Source organism: Gadus morhua, chromosome 6, assembly GCF_902167405.1.
Source record: "Gadus morhua chromosome 6, gadMor3.0, whole genome shotgun sequence".
NCBI classification, from domain to species: domain Eukaryota; kingdom Metazoa; phylum Chordata; class Actinopteri; order Gadiformes; family Gadidae; genus Gadus; species Gadus morhua.
This window is the reverse complement of record NC_044053.1, coordinates 15,826,280-15,847,103: the sequence shown is the minus strand read 5'-3', so window position 1 is coordinate 15,847,103 and position 20,824 is coordinate 15,826,280. Positions and strand designations below refer to the sequence as shown.

Sequence of the window (20,824 nt, the reverse complement as noted above, 5' to 3'; positions counted from 1 at the left end):
TGAGTGTGTGTGTGTGTGTGTGTGTGTGTTTGTGTGCGCATGTGCATGTGTGTGTGTCCCTTTAAGGATCGTCCAGGGAAATCTTTTTCGCGGACCCACCACGCGAGGCAGCGCGGCCAAGCAACGTTATCCAGACATCGGCCACTTATCTTGCCTGCCACCACTGTCTACTACTCTTATCCAGTCTTCACCTACCCCGCCGCATCACCGACCCCCACACAGACACATCACCACCACCCCCCCCCCCCCCCCCCCCCATGCCCCCTCGCCGACACAGAAACAGGCACGCATGAGGGAGAGGCTGGCGATAGACAGGAAATGTGGGCACGAAATACAGAAGGGGGGCGGCTCACACACACATCCACGCACACACACACACACGTACACACACATGTACACACACACACACACACGTACACACAGACAACACACACACACACACACACAAACACACACACGTACACACACAAACGTACACACACACACGTACACCATAGCAGCAGACGTGTCGCCCTCTCAACCATGTCTACACTGTCTGCAGTGTGGTGGACTCATGGCATTCCGGGCAGGACCCGGGCAGCTGTTCTGGAGCGAGACGCCATGAATCTGGAAAATATTCATGTGATTGTAAGCCAAGCCAACACGAGGACACATGCGTGTCAAAATGTGTGCTTCCTGCGTTATTTTTTTCCTCTTTCTCTTGCGTCCAAAACCTCATATGCCTCAGGTTATAACATTCATCCATCAGTCCGTCCAGTAATATTATCATGAATAATATTGCTACTGGTGATGGTCTTGGTGTTGAAGAAATGTGAACGGCCGTGATATTTATTTTTTGTTCTCTTTTGAAATAGGGCGCAGTATTTTCCGACAATATGTGTCCAGAATAACAAACTCGCAAAATTCGCCCCCCTCACCAACACACCCCGACACCCACACACACACACACACACACACACACACACACACACACACACACACACACACCTTCACCCACCCACCTATCTTTTTGGGCAGGGGTGGGTTTGGATAACCTTTAAATCTGCAGTAAGTGGCCGATCTCCTGCTACTCAGAAACACGTCCTCCTGACCTTCCAATTAGAGCTCAGTACGCAGCCGCGGGCGTGCGCTACAACCTCCCCGCTGCTAGGCGCTCGGACAGCGTGCCATAAAACCCGCCCGGGCACCAAATCATTACCACCGCCGGTGGGCAGCGAACTGTTGGGAAAAATGCACAATTAAACAAGGAAACCCAGTGGAGACTCTACTGTGGAAAACAAAGAGGGAGGAAAGAGTTATTCTGTGCCCAGATAACTGGGGGATAAAACATTTATATAGCGAGGAGACCGACACAATAACAACCAATCCAGGAAGCTCAAAGCACAGCTACCCTCTGTCTGCTAGGATTATCTGGCTGGTGGGTGGTGGAGGAACTACGTGCTGATGCGTACGAACCGCAGCAGTGAGGTGCAGGCTGGAGATAAAATATTCTGAATTTAATTTGAGGTGTTTGAAGTGGATTTGTTTATTTACTATGCACACATCAAAAATGCATTTAACAAATGCATTAACAATTAGGCATCAGTCATGGATTTTCCTATACAACGCCGAGCCCTTTGAGCTAACAGACGTAAGGATAATCTGAGGCGCGTTGAATTAACACAGAATTAATTGGCTGTCAGTTTCGCAGTTGTACAAACATAGCATGGGTGTGTTTACACGCACACACACGCGCACACACACAATAAAAAATGAATTAGGACTCTGTCTATTAACCATGTGGGCATTTCATCTAAATGCATTGGATTAACATGAGCACTGGCATTTCAAGTATATGTTTCCTGACAATACATTCATTAGATCGACGAGATGTATCGGGTTACTCCCAGTTCAAAGCTGGAAGACGGATGGAATAAATTGCCATTCATTAGCTTCGGTATGCGCGGATACTTCCAGTGATGCTACCTAATTGCACATTGACATGTAAATATGCAAAAGCAGACCATTAGACAAACAATTAAGGGAGGACTGCGCATCCATCTGATGTACAATTTAATTAGTGGTACAGTAATTAGCCTTATATGATATTAATGATATTACATTAGTGACACAGAGGGGGTGCGGCCAGGTGGGAAAGGAGTTAATCTCAGCCGGAGCATGCTAAAGGACAGAGAGGAGTGATTTATGGGACAGAATGGCCCATCAGGTCAGAGTCAATTGAAACTGTCATCATGAATTCAAATGTGGAAACCACTGCAGTTTTAGGAAAGACAGAAGCCAGCCCTCGATGTGAGAGACGGTCTATGAGTCCACTAAGAGAGGCGGATCCCCTCAACTGGCTTCACAGAAAGAGCATAGGGGAACTGGCTAATCCATATCAGGAAGGGAGTCTAAAGAATTCTAGGACAAGACGGGACTATGATGTACCTCAACATTAAAAAAATATATATATATCCCAATAAAATAAATATATATATATGAGATATATATATATATATATATATATATATATATATATATATATATATATATATATATATATACAGTATGTATATTATATATATTATATTATATATAATCCTACCTATATAAGATAAATAAAATTTTATTATAAGGTACATCATCTGCATTATGAATATATATATATATATATATATATATATAATATGTTTATGAGCAGAAAATAAAAAAACACATGTTTTTCATCAATCAATAAAAAAAAGTCTCAAATAACCGAATAAGTCCGAGCATAAGAGGCTGTGTGGCATTTATCGATCCATCTTTATTGCTTTTAAATGTGGGTAATTTGGAAGGGTTTGGTGCAATCTCTGTCTGCATCTTTATAGGGTGGCTCCAGTAGGTGTATGGGTGCCTTAAGTGCACTCGTAAATTGCTTTTATGAGTTTCCGAGACATATTGCCGCTAATGTTTCCACCCAACGCCTTTATGGCCACACTGTAGTGACTCTACCAAAAGATACACTCTAATGTATTAGAGTCGCGCTGTTGGGAGATCAGAATATAGATCAAGCTTAGCCCGAGTGGATTCTGAATGAAATTAATGCAATAATTCCATGGTTCATGTAAGCACTTTAGGAAAAATACAGAATAAATCACACCAGATAGTAAAAAATTAATAAGCAATAATAGGCGATCATTCAATATTATATGTTTCATAAGTGGAATATTATATGAAAGTCATATTTTAAAAAAGTGTGTGTATGTACCAGTACATATTTATATGTGTCTGTGTCTATGTCTGTGTATTTGCGTGCATGTGCATGAGTATGATTATGTGCTACTAAATACACTGCATCCACCGTTGTTTCCTTTACCAGATGTTTTATTCCCAAATCCACGTGTGCAATCATCATAATCCTCATCCTCATCAACCTCCTCATCCGTTTACTACATCCGAGCCCATTCAACAATGGCCATTTTTTCCAAACACGATCCCGGCCCTGTGTTGTTGTTGGTTAGGTTTTCCGAGGACCAGATTAAACGGTTCCCACCAGCCCTCTCCGATGCGGCCCTTATCTCGGGTTTCCCCCCTGACACTGGTGGTGGTGTGCTGTTATTAAAAGCTAAAGTTCTTTGTTACGGAGCACAAAAGGCAGAGCTAGGCAGCAGTTAACGGGGCTTTGTTAAGGGTCAGAGGGGTGTAAAATAGACTACACCTGGGGCCGTGTTAACACCTTTACCTGTGAGAGGTGAGCACCGGCATGGGATGGGTGTTGCGTCCGAACCGGGGGGGGGGGGGGGGGGGGGGGGGGGTAGAAGAGAGGTCTCAGCGGAGAGGCTGACAAGGAGTTGGGATAACTGTGTAGAGGTGTGATTGGGGGGGGGAGGTGGAAATCTAAGGGAATGGAATAACGGAACTAATTTCCGGGGGCTGAGTTATGCCAAAATAAACTCCTTGGAAAATATAAACAGAAACAATGGCAGGTTAATTAAAAGGGGAAAAAATGCACCAGCTAGTGCTTTTCTTCCCTTTTTTTTGGATTTGTCTTGAAACTTCCTCGGGTCGGGCCAGTCAATTTTACAATGGACGGCTTCTCTTTACGGTTGGACCGCAGCCAACCACCACTCTCCTCTGGAGGCTGTTGTTTATTGATCATTGTATTGCATGGTTGTAATGTGATGTCAATGCCTCTATCTTACCTGCCTTCGCAAGCAGGCAGTGAAAAGGTTTGCTGGATTCGGTCCAAATCAATGCCAGCCCCGTGTCCCACCTCTGCAGATAAGAGCCCTTCAACAGTACGCCGATTGCTTCGTTCCGGAGGAGATGTTTTAATTAATTGAGTTGGAGGAACCCTCGTGAAGGATTCCCAACAATTGCTCGATCGGAGCGGGGTTGCATGCGCTAATGCCATTCAAATTAATTCCTTTGAAAAATGCTTTTTGACAACAGCGTGCGCTCCAGCGAGACTTCAGCAAGGAGACAGACCGCATTCTGGGCCGGCTCAGCGTCAGGCCTCGTTACGCTGTACCCCCCCCCCCCCCCCCCCCCCCCCCCCCCCACCTCCACCCTACCACCCCCCTTTCCCGCTCTTTCCCCTCCCCTTTTTTCATTCCCTTCTTAGTAACCACCCAGACTAACCCCCCCCTCGCCCCCGCCCCGCCACCCCCTGTCTCTCGGCACCCCCTCCCAGCTTGGCTGGCCTACACACGCGATCCTCACGCTAGCTGACCTAAGCCTGGCGGAGGCTAACACAGGCTCCGTGTAAAGGACTGCAGCAGGGGCCAACCTCTCAACCTCCGTCCCTCTCTCTTCCCCCATCCCCCCCCTTTTCCTCTGCCGCCTGACTACACTTTCGCTTCGCATTACTTCTGCTATTCTAACTTTTCCACTTCTGAGGACGATCAATTATGCACTAGAATAACGGTGGGGCCCGGGCTTGGCGGTGGGACATAAAGGCAGATTATGGGAGTGAATAATTCAGCCTTCGTTCCCGCCGTGTCCCTCTCACCACTGATACAAGCGGGGGAAGTCGCCGAGGCTAATGAACGGTGGCCGACGCGATCGGGCTTTAATGTAACGGGCAGAGCGACGGGATGAATCAGAGGGTGAGTATCGATGCATTATTAAAAGCCACACTGCTGAAACCCCACGTCTGGGGCTGCTGGACGGGGGTCATGTCATGAGGGAACCTGGGGATTGTCGCACCTCTATAACGAAGAGGAGTCTTTGCCTGATGGCACGTTGAGGAGCCACAATGCCATACGAGCGGAGAATGAAACATAATTCCAATTGAACAGTATTTAACTAATTCACTTTTTGTGTTGCTATTAACCATATTAACCATCCACAAACATGGTTAATATGGTTAAACACAGCGATACAAGATTCAAGGAAAAATCGCAGTATTGTGTTGAGTGGGACACCCCCTGAAGGACATGGATATGAAGGGGCATGGTCAAATGGCCCAGACAAGCAGACAACCTTCCATCACCTTCATATTAAAAATATGTCTACCGTGACCTCGTTCTTCAAGAATCGCGTGCCAAGATTTGCAAATGTGAAGCTTCTTAGAGTTCACAAATAGCAATGAATATTTCATGATTGGCGACCAGAAGCACCGAACATGGTCTCCGCTAACATCAGAAGACTTCATACCAAAAGCCTGACGAGCAATGTTTTCGTTAGAAGTCGAACTATCCTAAAATCTTGTCTCGATGAAAATAAAATTACGGGGAATTATTTACAAAAAAACAGACATAAAACTTAAACAAATTGAATAAGAACTTAAGAAAGAGGGTAAATATAAAAGTCGATATTAGAAATGAATTAGTACAAAATAACATTTATATATATATTATATTACATGATAAGTATATTGCATTACATTAAAAAAAAAAGGAACTCTATTTAAAACATTTATGAAAACTACTTTTCACAGTAAATATACTCCAGTAAGATTTGAGTGAATTCAGTTTTTAATTAAAAAAAATAAGAAAGGTGGTATTATTATTGTACAAAAATATATTATTTCAGGTCTGGTTTATATTATTTTGAGGAACAGCCACGATGAAAAATAATGTTTTTGCTCAAGAATATATTTCTAAAAAATGAATTCACAAGCAAAACGCATTACAAATGTGTGTATAAGTCCTAAACTTTCGACCGTATCAATGGTGTTGGACTAACAACCATGCCCATGTTAATTCCTCTTCCTAAAAAAAGAAAAGGCCAAAAAGGAAGAAATTCAACCACCACCTATTTAAACTTCCTTTGGCCATGCCCCATCTAATCCTGGCTGGAATGTCTCCGGAGTTGCAAGATGGCTGGGAATTCTTTGGCAATAAGGAACACAGAGGGGAAAACACAACTCTCCAAGCAACAGCCATACCTCAAAACAACTCCTGGTGACCCAGAGTACAACTCAGATACACAACTAGGCTACACAACCAAGACTATAACCCATATCCGGGCATGTCACGTGTGCTCCGAACCGGTATTATTGTTCGTTCTTATATTCACAGAGCCGTAAAAATTGTCCTAACATTTAAATGAGCTAACTAAACATGTTTTCATTGACTCTTTAGTAAAATATATATTTATATAAATATATATATATTGGATTTGGTCGGTCGGTAAATCTAGACAAATTACTAGCATGTTTTTTTCAACATTAAAGAGTCCCTTTTTACGATGTACTCGATCTCCCTCAAGTCTAATCTCGTCTGGATCAAACATGGTCGCCAACGCCACCTCTTTGTGTCTGGCTGGTGACGCTCACACCCCTTTTTCTACACTGCGCTAGGCCGCCATGTTGGCGGCAAGCACAGCCGCATCGCTCCGCCGTGGACTTAAAGGTCAAAGTATTAAAACAGAGTGCAGGTTGGGTCAGGACACAATTGGATCAAATATTGTCAAGGCTATGTATATGATCATGCCCAAAACGCAAGCCAACAAAGGGTAAAGAAGAAGATACACCAAGCTGAAAGACGAGCGATAGAGGCGGACAGTCAGAGAGAGAGAGAGAGAGAGAGAGAGAGAGAGAGAGAGAATGTACTGTCAGTCATATGCCTCAGCAACAACAACAGGACTAATACTGACAGTGGGCCTGCTGGGTCGTCTCAGTGGGACTCCCAAAAGCCAAGGAGTTATTACAGTACTTAAAGACCCAGTAATCCCTGAGAGACAGACAGACAGACCTAGAGAGAGAGAGAGAGAGAGAGAGAGAGAGAGAGAGAGAGAGAGAGAGAGAGAGAGAGAGAGAGACAGTGAGACAGAGCGACAGTGAGACAGAGATGAAGGGGGACCATGAGGTGAGGAGGGAAAAGAGCGGGAGAACCCAACATGACCTATATATTCTGAAGATGCGTGGTGGGACAGGGGGTAAGAAAGAGGGCGATGAGAATGGGGGGGGGGGTTGGGTTAGGAGCAACAATGGAGTCTGCCTTCTGGAGGTTTCTGAGACGCGCAGATATTACAGATATTAACAGCCCCAAGGAAGCCAAACTTTCAAATCATCACCAAAGTGTTGACAGTACATCAATAAATGATTAATAAATGATTTACATTTGTTTCAAAACAAAGTTGTGTGTGATTTTAATACAAACATTGACATTGGGGAGAACTTTTGAAGACATTCAACAAAACCATGTTTGTTTGCCTGCTAACTCTTACATACATAGTAGCCATGAGCAGAGCTCATCACCTCGGTGGTTCCAGCAGGGGGTCTAGCCACTTTTGGAACTCCTCTTAAGTCTCACTTATCTCATTAGACCCTAAACTGATTAATATGAATGCCAGTAGAGACCGGCTCAGGGCATTCTTACGAAAAGCGGGTAGGAGGAGCAGAGAGGAGGATGGGGTGGGGGGGGGGTTCAGAGGAAGGTTTTTTTTGTGTCCACGGACAATGAGCTGATGGCTTCTTAAGCCTCTCAGTGGCTCTGGGTTAATACCTAGGGCTGCAGTCATGGGATAGGCCCCAGTTCAAAGGCTGCTGCACTCCAAGGCCCACTGCTGACTGATTTAGGGGAAGGAAATAAACAAGCAGGGTAAATACACCACATATCCTGCGACTTGAGCCTCGCGGAAGAAATAATGGACTACCCTTCCTCCTCCACCAAAAAAGAGAGCGGTATTCGTGTCTGTGTGTGTGCGTGTTTCCTACTGCATCTGTATCTGTGTGTATTTGTGTGTACATGTGTGTGTGTGTGTGTGTCTGAATGTGTCTGTGTGTTTGTGTATGTGTGTGTGTGTGTGTGTGTGTGTGTGTTTGTGTGTGTTAAGGCAATTATGAATGAAATTTAAGACCTATTGGACGTCCAGACTAGCAAAGAAAGTACGAAAAAGTACGGAAAAATTGGAATCCAAGAATTACTTGCAAAATAAATGAAATGCACAGTCTGCATTCGTGGTTATCGGACCGTGTTGGTTTTGTTTCGTAGTTCTTCTCAGTGAAATCAGTACCCGTTTTCCCCCCAAAACCATTTTAAAAGCAAGACTGAAGTCAATCATATTAACGAAATTTCAAGGTCTAAAATTCTATTTTTTTGGGGGAATTCTGACTTTTAATAGTTTTTAAGGACCCGCGGAAACCCTGTATGTAGGGCAGTAGTGTGTTCAGTGTAAGCTGTACCAGTCAAAGCTAGACACACATAAGATGAGCGGGTGTAGATGGGATTCATCACACATTCCTCAGATCAATCGTTTCCCCTTCAGGGGGGAAATCACGCACACTTTAGAGTGCAGTTTTAGAACCACACACCCATGAATACCAAACACATAAAGTGTACACACTAAACCCACACGTTTGCGTGCACGTAAACCCTCAAACCCACACACACATCAGATGCGCGTGCGCACATGACACCTCATACAGTGAGGCAGATGCAAGCACACACCCATTTGTCCACGCCCACATGCATATGTGTGGGTGCCGCAAAGACATGCGCGTGCCGCACACACACACAAGCACACACACGCACACATACATGCAGACACACAAACACACATGCACACATACAAACAAACACACACACACACACAAAAACACACACCTATGCTGCTTTACAGAATGGGAAACCTATCAGGCTTGTCTCAGAGGAGCTGGCTCAGAGAACTGGGTCAGGAATAGTGCTGTTCTCTGCTATAGTACGACTGGGGGTTCTGCTGCCTTGTTAAGACAGACCGCAATCTCACGCACGCACGCACGCACTCACGCACGCAAGCACGCACTCACGCACGCAAGCACGCACGGACACACACACACACACACAAGCCTGCTATAGCATACATTGTAGCGCATATCAGATTCATCATGGGGATGCCGGCACAATGCGGCACAGATGGGACTGACCGACACCACAGCAAATTATACACAAACATTCTATAACTGATGTGATCAAAGCAAAGGGTACGCCAGTCAGTAGGCTCAAGTCGGAGCAATCAGACATTTTTCTATGGCATACACTTGAATGATTGAACATTTTAGTGTGTGTTCCATCCAAAGTACAAATTTCTTCTTTTTGAGGTTAAGATACTCGGAAAAGTAGCAGTTGCCTAAGGTATGGAAGCCAAAGAACACACTTTTTGGCATGTCCATGGCAAAATACTTACAATAGAGACTGACAAAAATATTTGTCGTACTGCCAGTTTAATATATTTGATGGCAGGTAGTTATGTAGGTTATTCATTTCTTTGGGCTGTTTTCTTTGCCTTTGCTTCAGTTTGAATCCAAACGTTCACACAAAAGCGTTACATAGGATAAGCATCAGGATTTCCGAACAACTCAAATGGTTTCGTGCAGCAAAATAAATTACAGTTCCCAAATAAAACAATCTGTCTTGGACTGTTCGATGCAAGCATACATCCTGAATACATTACATACATTGCACAGGAAAAGGGCAATTTCAAGGATGCAATGTGCAATGACGCGGTGGCTAAGGCCAAAACTCCCCACAGACAGCACACAACCACACACACACACACACACACACATATGCAAACACACACGCACAGGAAATACGAAGAGTCCTCCAAGTAAGCACTACCACCACCACTATGGTATTGTGTTTGCAAGCCTTGGGTGTCAGGGCGGAAACAAAGCCTGGTTCTAAACCCGAGCAGGCTTAATCCAGGCTCAGCAGCCCCGGGGTCGCTTGTGTCTCTCGGGCTGAAGAGACGACACCTCCCCTGGGTGAGGGCCTACCGCCGACGTCCCGGCTCACCAGGCACCAGAAACCCACCCCACCCGTCGCTTTCACGCACGCAGACAAACAATCAGACAGATCGCCGGGAAAGGAAGACACACAGACACACAGACCCTCAGACAGATCCATGGCGAGCTGTGACCGATTTTGTGGCGGTGTTGTGGAGGGCCTGGAAGAATGTTTGGTGGTTAAGGCTGTTTGAGGAGAAGTTACGCCGCTGCGTCTTTTTTCCGCACACCCACTGTATTTCTCTCCGGTCCCCCCCCCCCCCACACACACACACACACACACACACACACACACACTCCGGTTACTACAATTAGACCTGTGTCCCCTCGTCGCTTCTCGTTTTCATTCCCCCCCCCCCCCCCTCTCTGTCTGTCTGACTCTCTGTCTGTCTGTCTCTCTCTCTCTCTCCCTCTCTCTCTCTCTGACTCTCTCTCTCTCTCTCTCTCCCCCCCCCCCCCCCCCCCCCAACTCTCTCTCGCCCTCTCCCCAGCCGTGCTACAGCTTCAGCTCCCCAACCTCTCTCCCCTCCCCTCCCTCTCTTCTACACACTCCTCATTCACGGCGGCCTCCTCCCCATCTCCTACCACCCTTCCCTGCTTGTCTGCCTCCGTTTGGAGTGCGTGCATACTGCCAGCCCTGGGCATGCAGGGCGCACCGGCCGAGGGGAACAATGGCCGCCTTTCAGTCGCTCACGTTCCCGACATGGGGTGTCGGGGAGCGTGGTCGAGGGTGGTGAGTGGAGGGTGGGTGTGTGTCGGGTGGGGGGGGATTTCTTTGACCGTTAATACAAACAGGCTAATGTAACTAGCTGATTATCGGCTGCTTTCCTCACCACGGTAGATTTAACACGGAGAAAAGAGCCATTACTTCGGCATCAGGTCGGTGTTTACCCTCGGCTAAAGGAGGTGTTTATATTATGATAAAAAAAAGGAGCATGAAAAAGAGTTTGGGCGAATTAAATAGCACTTTATGAGCTTCTTTCTCCCGACTGGATCTGGAAGCGTTTAGCACTGTGGTATTTGAAGGGGATCCACACTGCTTGCAGGTGATGCGGTGGCAACACGCTGTTATGGATGGGTAATGATGCATTATGTCCATCAGTGGTCAGGGACATATGGAAAGAAGCCTGGTGCTGGTCACACTGGCCACGGGCAAGAAAAGGTTGATGGAAAATCACAGCGCATTCACAGTATTAGACACCCTCCGAGCTCCCCGCCATGTCTGAGGAGACGTATTACCTCACGAGTCATTTACGAACGGGCCGCAACCCGTCAATTAGGTCTTTATTCAAAAACGTGAAGATGGCTTCTCTCCTGCGATCTAGCAGCGCACACCGCTGCCCAGCTAGAAAAACATCCAGTCAGTCCTCCAAAGCCCCCCTCACCAAGTTAAATAAGGAAAACGGCAGAGCGAGGTCCGAAGCCAGTCTACCATGAAAGGAATTATCTGTGGAAAATGTGTCTGGCCAAAAAAACCGAAGAGCCTCAATCATTCCCGTCACATTTTCCAGTTGAACAGCAAAAAAAAACAAAAAAAAAAGACAAGCAAGAAAAACTCAAAGATATTTTGTGAAAAGCCTATCAGTCACCGTAAGCACTGTGTGTAAATGCACATTCAAACATGGCCCTGTGATTACAGCATGACGTTGACAGTAAATACGTTGAACAAGGTCAAAACAGAAGGAGCTGGTTTGAGTCAGTGGCGTGGATATGGCTCTGGGTTTAACGGTACGCTCGTGAACGCCCGCTGACAGAAGAGAGCGAGAGGGCACGGGAGGCGACCAGGCTTAAGCGCTCGGTAGCACTAGCGCCCCGTTCTGGTCAGGGGTGATAGACGCACCAGGCATTACTACAGTAACAGCTGCTTCCAAGCCTCCATCTTACGGAGGAGAAAATGGCTATGGTAGCGCCATTTTCAGCTGCAATCTTTTTCCTTTTTTTTTTTACATTTTGAGCGCTGGAGAGAGCCCCTGATTGACGTCCCAACACTTATCGTACCGCCGGCTCTTGTGTTTCCCTCCAAAGGGTTCGGGTGAAGGGGTTGGGGTGGATGAGAGAAGGGGATATTCTACGCTCAAACGTTAATCGCTATCTCATTACATTTCATTGGAGTTGGCTATGAAACAGAGCTAGATGCGGACCAAAAATAGCAATAGCTTTGTTTCGTTCTGGAAAAATAGCAGAGGATTTTTTTGGTAAACAGAGCCAACTGGATACATGGACTCTGCGCTCTCATTAACAAAGGGTTGTGGTTCGCTCCGTGGCCCCTAAAAGACACACACTCGGACAGCGAGACCCGTTCTCACGAGAACTCTGCTCAGAGTAGGTTCAGAGGAGGACATAAAAAAGACCTTAAGGCAATACAAAAGGCATGTTAAACTCAAACTTCCCCCCCATCCCATGAAAGCTGAGACACGGGGGGGCCAGAGTCAATATTAGTCGCCAGAACCGACAAACACATAAAAATGTATATTGTTATTCTCACGGCAGACCGTTATAGAAGTCGGGTGTCGTGGGGCAGCTATAGCATGTGTGGGTGCTAGAAAGGCTGGTTAATACTTTATAATGTTTCCAAGTTAGAGTAATACAGCACGCCGCTACCCAATCCAGGGGTTTGGACGAGAGGGGATAGGGAGACAGATCTGTGGGCTGATAGCGGTGGTTCAGTACTCTGGCTGACCTTGGGGTGATTACGCTGCAAGCGGAAAAAAAACACTGAAAAACGGCGCCATCGATGGGCAGCACATGTATGTATGGGAGTAGAAAAGGCTATTCAATATGTGCCGTTTGTTTTTAATTGAAAAGGAGAAAAAGAAAAGATTTTTATCCCCATGTTTGAACAAGTCTCGTTTTACTTTGTGGTACCTTGGTTGACATTTATCTTTGCAGATAAAATGGTTTGTTGCGTCGGTAATCCGGCGAAGGAAGCAAAATAACTGTTAAAAATAGCACAGGAATTTAAAACAATATTTATTTTCGGGTAAATTAAGTATTCATGCGTTCTTTAATATACAAATAAAAATGTGCATGGAGAAAATCTATATTTGTTCTTTATTTTTTTGGATAATGATTTCTTTTTCTCAAATTAATCAAATGAAGAGCGAGTGCCCGAGCCTGACCACCAGACGGCCCCGGTGACAGGGCCGTCTCTGTCCGCCTCACAGCAGCTCCAGCAGGGTCACGGCCAAGAGACCTCCACCTCTTTCACACCACACTGGAGAACAGCTGCTCCACCAAGCGCATTGACTAAACATTGACTACTGCCTGCTGAGCTCATTCTCCGCTTAATAGAATAAATATGTGCATGTGTGTATATATCATAAAATGTTGAACGATAAATTATAAGAATATAGTATGAACATATTTCAGATCAGAAAGACTTATAAGGTAAAACCCTATTTCATTAGTTTTTTTCTCCCTTCCACATTCTCTCTCTCTCTCTCTCTCTCTCTCTCTCTCTCTCTCTCTCTCTCTCTCTCTTTCTCTGCCTCTCTCTGCCTCTCTCTTGCTCTCTCTCTCTCTCTCTTTCGATGTCTTGCTCCCTGTGCCTCAGTTTGGTGGACAGGCTTTCGCCAGCACCGCAGGCACAAAAGGACGACAGAGCTAGGGGTCATTAAAGAGAACTAATCAGCACTCAGAAAGAGAGACATAGAAAGAGAGAGAGAGAGAGCGAGAGAGAGAGAGAGAGAGAGAGAGAGAGAGAGAGAGAGAGAGAGAGAGAGAGAGAGAGAGAGAGAGAGAGAGAGAGAGTAAAACACCACTCCAGGCGCATCAGGGAAAAGGAAACAAGACGGAGACAGAATGGTATGCATTAGACTTGGAAGGAAAAAGGCCAAATTAGTAAGCCGAATAAGAAATTGAATGGGCTTTAAATAAGGACAGCCTATACTTTCACCCCTACATGTGCACATGGGTATAAATGGTGTGCCATGGCAGAGTATATAATTCCATCCAAATGTAGGATTTAATATCGAAATTTGTCTTAATACGCCAGGAAAGGAGACAGGCTCAAAATACCTTCTGGTCATTCAGAGTGCAGTCGGCACACACGTATGACTCTACAGACGCACGCGCACATAGACACACAAAGAAACGATCTCTCGCACACACACTTACACATACCGCCGAAAAAACTCTCTCTGACACACAAACAAATTACACACAAACACAAACTTACAAAAAAACGAACTACCCTCTACCAACTATACACCAACACCCACTCTCTCACTCACACAAAAGTGACAAGACAGTTTTTCACGTTCGGCTGGTCAGTGACAGGTAATGAGAGGTCCAGGGGAGAAAGATGTAATCATGTTGCTTTCTATGAGTTTTAAGGCAATGGAACAAGCCCTCCGAGACCTTAGTGTCTCATTCCTCACATAGCGCACATGCACACACCCACACACCCACAACACACACAAACCCGTATGTACACACAAACGCACACACACACACACACAGGCAAGCAAAGACAAAGAAAACGAGGTAGAGAGAGAGAGAGAGAGAGAGAGAGAGAGAGAGAGAGAGAGAGAGAGAGAGAGAGAGAGAGAGAGAGAGAGAGAGAGACGGAGCAAGAGAGAGAGAGAGAGAGAGAGAGAGAGAGAGAGAGAGAGAGAGAGAGAGAGAGAGAGAGAGAGAGAGAGAGAGAGAGGCTTGACAATGGAGAGCGAACCTCGCAGAGCAGTGACGCGACACTATCGCAGCCCACGTACGGACACGCACGAAGAGGCAGAGCCCGGTGCAATATCAGGGCTTATGGTGGAGCGGGGCAGGCCAACAGATAGGGCCTGACCATCCCTCTGTCTGAGCTCCCCTCAGCGTACAGCGAGAGCTCCTCTCTGGTGTGGCTCTACAGCGCAGCGGCACATTTCAATGACCCCAGAAGCAGGTTTCTCTGGTTGTTGTTGTTGTTTTGTTCGCTTTTTTTTAACACCCCGGACTTTAAGAAGCAGAGTTGTCCTGTGCACCTTCTCTCAGACCTGATCTGACTTTCCGCTTGGTTATGCTTTGCAAGGCGTATACGTGTTGACCTCTGGCTGTGCCCCCCCCACACACACACACACACACACACACACACCAGCTCCGTACAGCGCGACTGACCCGCGGGCCGTCTCTCTCTCTCTCACTCTCTCTCCAGCGACAGCCGTGGAGCCGCCGTGGTGCTTCTGAAATATCTAATGTATTTCATTCATTTCATTTTCGGGGCCCTGCCAGCTGAGAGGGAGGTAAGTGAGGGAGAGGGAGAGGGGGAACGAGGGGTGTAGGAAAGGGAGAGAGAGCAGGAAAGAGAGAGAATGAAAGGAAATGGGATCTCTCTGGTAGTACGGCGGAAGAAAGTCATTAGGGTAGCTGTCTGAGTCCTCTTTAGAATAAATACATAAGTAAGAAAAGAGAGAGAAAGACTTTAATTAAACTCAGCTAAGTCCTTAAGACGCAATAAAGCATTAACCTATTTATATGCTTAAACAAGCAATGTAGTAAAGCGTTTGACACAGTTTCTCTGCAATTCGACAAATGTACTGTACTGTTCTGGTCTTCGGAGCGAGGAAATCCCCTCATGGAGCCACCACAACAACCAAACATTCAGAAACCCAAGAGAAATGTTCTGTTGTTGCAAAAGGTTACAGGTTACGTTCAACTTACACTTTGGAACTATTGAAGAAATAGCATGTCTGATTTTTAGAGGAGCTTATCACAAGAAGTTTCTTTACTCAATGTGAAAATGATTTCAATAAAATACAAAAGCTATCTGTGTTTATTTTTTTCCAAATATCAAATACATTCAACTAGAATCCCAGCCAACAACACCACCACAACGGCCTTCAACATGAAACTCTAATTATGACGTTTTGTCAGCTTCAAATCATCAACTTTTGACTACACTTTATGGCAGTTATTTTAGTCTGGCGTTTGGTTTTGTTTTGTAATACCAGACAACCAATTTTGGAACAAACCTCGGCCGGTGTAATTCAGTCCATGGGACTCTCAGGCAAAGCAGAAAAAATAAAAGAAACAAGCTACAGCCCTGGCCGAACCCTGTGTGACCGAGACGGGCTGCTATGCAAATAGCGTGACAACGCCAGGTATCCTCTTCATATGTGCACAAATAAAGGGACTTTCCAAAACACCGAGTCACCGCCTTATCACATGTCTGTTCCGCGTTTTTTCTTTTTCTCGCCATAAATTCAATGCAATGCAACGTTACCTGTTTGGCTTCTGCCAAACATAAGCCTAAGCACGAAGCCTAACGCAGAGCGGCGTCTCTCAACTGCCTCTGAGGAAACCAGTTTCCCTTCCCCGGGCTAGTGAAGGTCTCTGAGCCTAGTCTCTGTAACGCTCGCTATCGGTCCCATATTTCACCGAGAAACAGAAGGAAGCGACAGAAGAAGCAGCTCGTATACGCTATTATAGTTTTCTTTTTACTGCTGTTCTGTCGCCTGTCGCTTCCAGTGTATGGGGCTCGGAGATTAACAGTAGATTTATTGAAACTTCTCCCTACTTCTTTTTATTTTTTTCAATACAGCCTTTCTCTCACCTACAACTACGGAAAACTTGTCAGAACATCTGGAAGGAATCAAATTAACTCCGCCGCCAGTCAAATCAAAACGTTTGCCGGGAAAAAGAAATTGAGAAAGAATGAAACGTGCAGTGTAAATAAAGTGTGTCTATCAGGGAAACAACACATCAGGATTAAGCTCGATTTTGTGTGAGCCTCTATAGAAAATAAAAAAGTAGCAGCACATAAATAAGCAACCGGACCAGAGAGCCAGACCACAATAGTCATGGTCTATGGTAGGCTATATCAGCCCCGAGAATCTACACCCCCTGTTAGACCGGCCCGGGACATTAACAGAGTAGGCTACATGCGTTCTGCCCTACGGTCCAAAGCCCTCGACCACTAATTGCTTCGAGCAATAAGCCTTGTTTTCTCAAACTTCAAACTGAATATAAATAGTTGTGCAGCAAAGTCAGCTTTCACAATTAATAGCTCTGTGTACATTCGGTGGGTGAGCGGAGGATGGAGAGGATTCAACAAACAAGTTGGCAGTCCAGTGAAGGATAGCTGAGAGCGGCCAACAGTTATTGAGACCGAGGGGACTTTTCTCAGCAGAGTTGTGTTAGTGGACCACATGGGTTTGCAGATGAACTTGTGGAGCACATAAGCACCTTTTTAAGTCAACGTTCTGCTCTTGGCAGCAAATAATATTCTCCCAAAACAAGAAGATGTTTTGTTGGAATATGGTTTGAGGTTATCCTATAAATTATGTGGAGGCAGGCCTCTATACAACTTATAATAGTGGATTAAAATGTATATTTTCCCACCCCAGTTCACACTTTAATATATTGTATTAAGATTGTCCCTTTATGATATTTAACTACACCACTCCGAATATAGAATCAGAAAATATATATATTACATTTACTGCATTCCAGTGTAAAGTCAGGGGGAAATTATCCAGTAAAAGTTAATATGCATACGAGGATCGTTATTCGTGAACAATAACTGAGTTGCATCAGATCCATATCGTAATTGGGTCATTTGTTGCGAATAGGCCTACGACACTTGACTGAATCTCAAAGTAAGTCCGCAGTGGAAAAATGAACTTTGAATACTGCTGGAGTTGGCATAACAGACTGCAAATCAACCATTTGTTGGATCACAAAAAAAGGGGGGGGAAATAGGGTTTAGTCAGAAGTGAAGGCTCTACCTTTTACAGCCTTGACTTAAGTTTGACAAACAGCCCAGACAGACAGTAACACTACCTCACAGGCTACACACCTTTTATATTTAAAACACTTCAAGTTAAATAAAGACATAGCGAGATAGAAGTGTGTGCTGCTTGTACGGACCTACAACCGTTCAAATTAAAGTTGGCCCATGTTGAGACGTTGTTTAAATTGTACTATTTAAAAAAAAACAATTACATTACCAAAATGCATTGACACAGGGCCAATGCTAAAACATACCATGTTTCATCAAATAATTGTTTGCTATATTCTTCAACATGTTTATTTCCTTTATCCTTAGGGCTCAGAAGTTCGGCTGGGAGAACTACGGTTCTGCACAGAAGGCGAGGGCCCTCACAGCCAGGCGGCTGTACTCTCTCTGTTGGGCCGAGCGATCAACCAAACCCTTATGTTATGTTCTTATGCTTTAGGCTTTCATTTAAACTTTTGAATTTGATGTAACATTTAAAAAGTTACAAAAAGATATAGTCCTACTATATTATTTTGGATATAGCCTATTCCATTCACACAGTGTAGACGTTTAATAGTGTTCTTCTTGTTCCTTTTCGTTTACGCCTTTATAAATACAATGTGTTCAGGACTTATGTGGACTCACAAAGTTGACATGCAAAATGTTCGGGTTAATATTGACTGAGGATAAACAGAGACAGAGGAGCACCGTTCGTGACCCATTCCCAACACGACGACGCGCACAATTGTAAGGTCATTTCTAGTTTTAAAAGAGAGTGCGCCGTCGTTATCATTTTGGTCACGAATCATTAAAATCCAACTCTATTAGTGGAAACACCTAATTACGAGCAGGCACCGGCCTATGTAGGCCTATATAAATATAATAAAAAAACATGGAAAACCCATGGTTTCTCAGGCGTTGTTGCCTACAGCCCCATGAACCGCGGGAACGAAGAGCGAATAAAAGAAAGGTTCGCTCCATCAAATCTGCGACTAGAGTTCAATGCAGATGTGTGGAACCGAAACACATGCACCGCGGACCGCGGTGCATCCATCCGCTCTCGGAGATGCTTACCTCGGGTTGGTCCTGTTCCAGAAGACGGCATAGCGGTCGGCCACCACTTTGGAGCTCGGCTCCTGGCTAAATACACACATCCACATCACCAGGCACACGAAGAGGACCATTTCCACTTGCAGCATCACTACAGCCGGAAAACTTCACGCCACGTATTCCTCTTCAATCTCGGCTTGCGAAGCGCGGTCAGTAGGTGGATCGGGCTTTCAGGGACGCTTCAGGTGGGACGGGTGACGTGCCTCAGGCACATGTGGTCGTGTGGTTTCTGGAGCAGTTCGAGAAAAAAAGACACAACATAGAAGGCGCGGAGAGAAATGCGCGTCAGTGTTCATCCGATGGGGGCACTTTTGGTGTGGACACTTGTTAATAACAGTGGTACAAAAAAAAGCAGTTCAATGTTGAAAAAGCATCAACGTATCGCTGTGTCTATTTTTTGTAGAGTATCAACTGTTAAGAGGTGTAGGTCCGAGACTCGCAGGGACGCATGTGTTGCGCGGGACGTCACTGGTGACAGGTCCGCTGATGGTCCTACTGATCAATATAAAAAAATCTTCCACAAACACACACACACTGTCGAAAGCAGTGTTCGGAAACACAGAAAACAATGCGCAAAACAGCCGTTATTGCGCCCTCGTTTATGCGTAGAGTCGGACGCAGTCTGTGGCAAAAGGGGGTCGCCCTCTCCAATAGACAACGTGGAGATCAACCTCAAGACGTATTAGGAGAAAAAAAAGGCTGAACGTGTCCAATGACGCCTTGTGGTGTCCTACGTCAGATGTCCCCGTTCGCCAGGCAACTTTTCAAAGCCACCTACTCAGTCCCCGCCGGCATCGGAATGGATGGGGGGGTGAGCGACGTGGAAACCTTGATCCTTCTGTCCCAACGTTCACACGCTGACTGGCGGGGGAAAAAAGGCTTGCTATCCTTCACGGCGATGTGGTGGAAGTGTCACGGTCGTGGCGGGGAGGAGTCCTCGGGCCGGAGCGGACAGCCAGCCTGGGTCCTCTGCTGCTGCTGCTGCTGCTGCTGCGCGACAGAAGGGGACGCTTGTTTATTCCCTCGAACCTAAATGCCAGCATTACAGAGGAATCCTCCTCATATATAGCTGGCCATGATGCGGAACAGAGGGAGAAAAAACAGAAGAAGAAGCAAACATCTCCATGTAGATAGCGTTATCCCCCCCCTCCTCCTCCTCTGATGTTTGGGAAACCGAACGGCGGGGCGCAAGAAGGTGATACCGAAGGCGAGTCAGACTGCCGACTGCCCGAGTGGGTTCGGTTACAGCGGAGCGGGGGGATAGTCCCATTGGTTTGAAATGGAAATGGGCGTCACTCGAACAGAGCGAAGCCCCGCCCTCTCCCTAAACTCAGCTAATTCAATTACCGTGAGGTATAGCGCGAACGCGCCCGAGAAGAGTTTGCAGAACGGAGACCGGTTACGCACCGCCGTCGGACGATCCGGCTGATAAGTAACCTAGGCTATACGCGCAGGAGATTTAATTACATCGCGAACGGACACACGGTGTACCATGGGACCGGACATCGTCTCTCTCTCTCTCTCTCTCTCTCTCTCTCTCTCTCTCTCTCTCTCTCTCTCTCTCTCTCTCTCTCTCTCTCTCTCTCTCCCCCTCTCTCTCCCCCTCTCTCCCTCCCTCCCTCTCTCTCTCTCTCTCTCTCTCTCTCTCTCTCTCTCTCTCTCTCTCTTTCTCTCTCTCTCTCTCTCTCTCTCTCTCTCCTCTCTCTCTCTCTCTCTCTCTCTCTCTCTCTCTCTCTCTCTCGCCCTCCCTCCCTAAGACTCAGTCATCCCTCCCTCTCTCTGTTTATTTCTCTCTTTGAAATTCCTTATTGCAACAAATGGCATACAACCATTCGCATAATTTT

General features: G+C 45.9%; 1 protein-coding gene across 2 annotated transcripts in view; it reads right to left on the bottom strand.

The window, feature by feature from the left end:
• efna5b (ephrin-A5b) overlaps nucleotides 1-20,235 on the bottom strand; it is a 94,692-nt gene extending 74,457 nt beyond the window's left edge. Inside the window, exon 1 of one of the 2 annotated variants that reach the window (XM_030359123.1) lies at nucleotides 18,945-20,235. In XM_030359123.1, coding sequence (XP_030214983.1) covers nucleotides 18,945-19,069 — 125 coding nt within the window. In that variant the 5' untranslated portion in view covers nucleotides 19,070-20,235. The remainder of the gene's footprint in view (nucleotides 1-18,944) is intronic. The other variant, XM_030359122.1, reaches the window with a different exon arrangement.
• Between the last annotated feature and the right edge of the window lie 589 nt (nucleotides 20,236-20,824).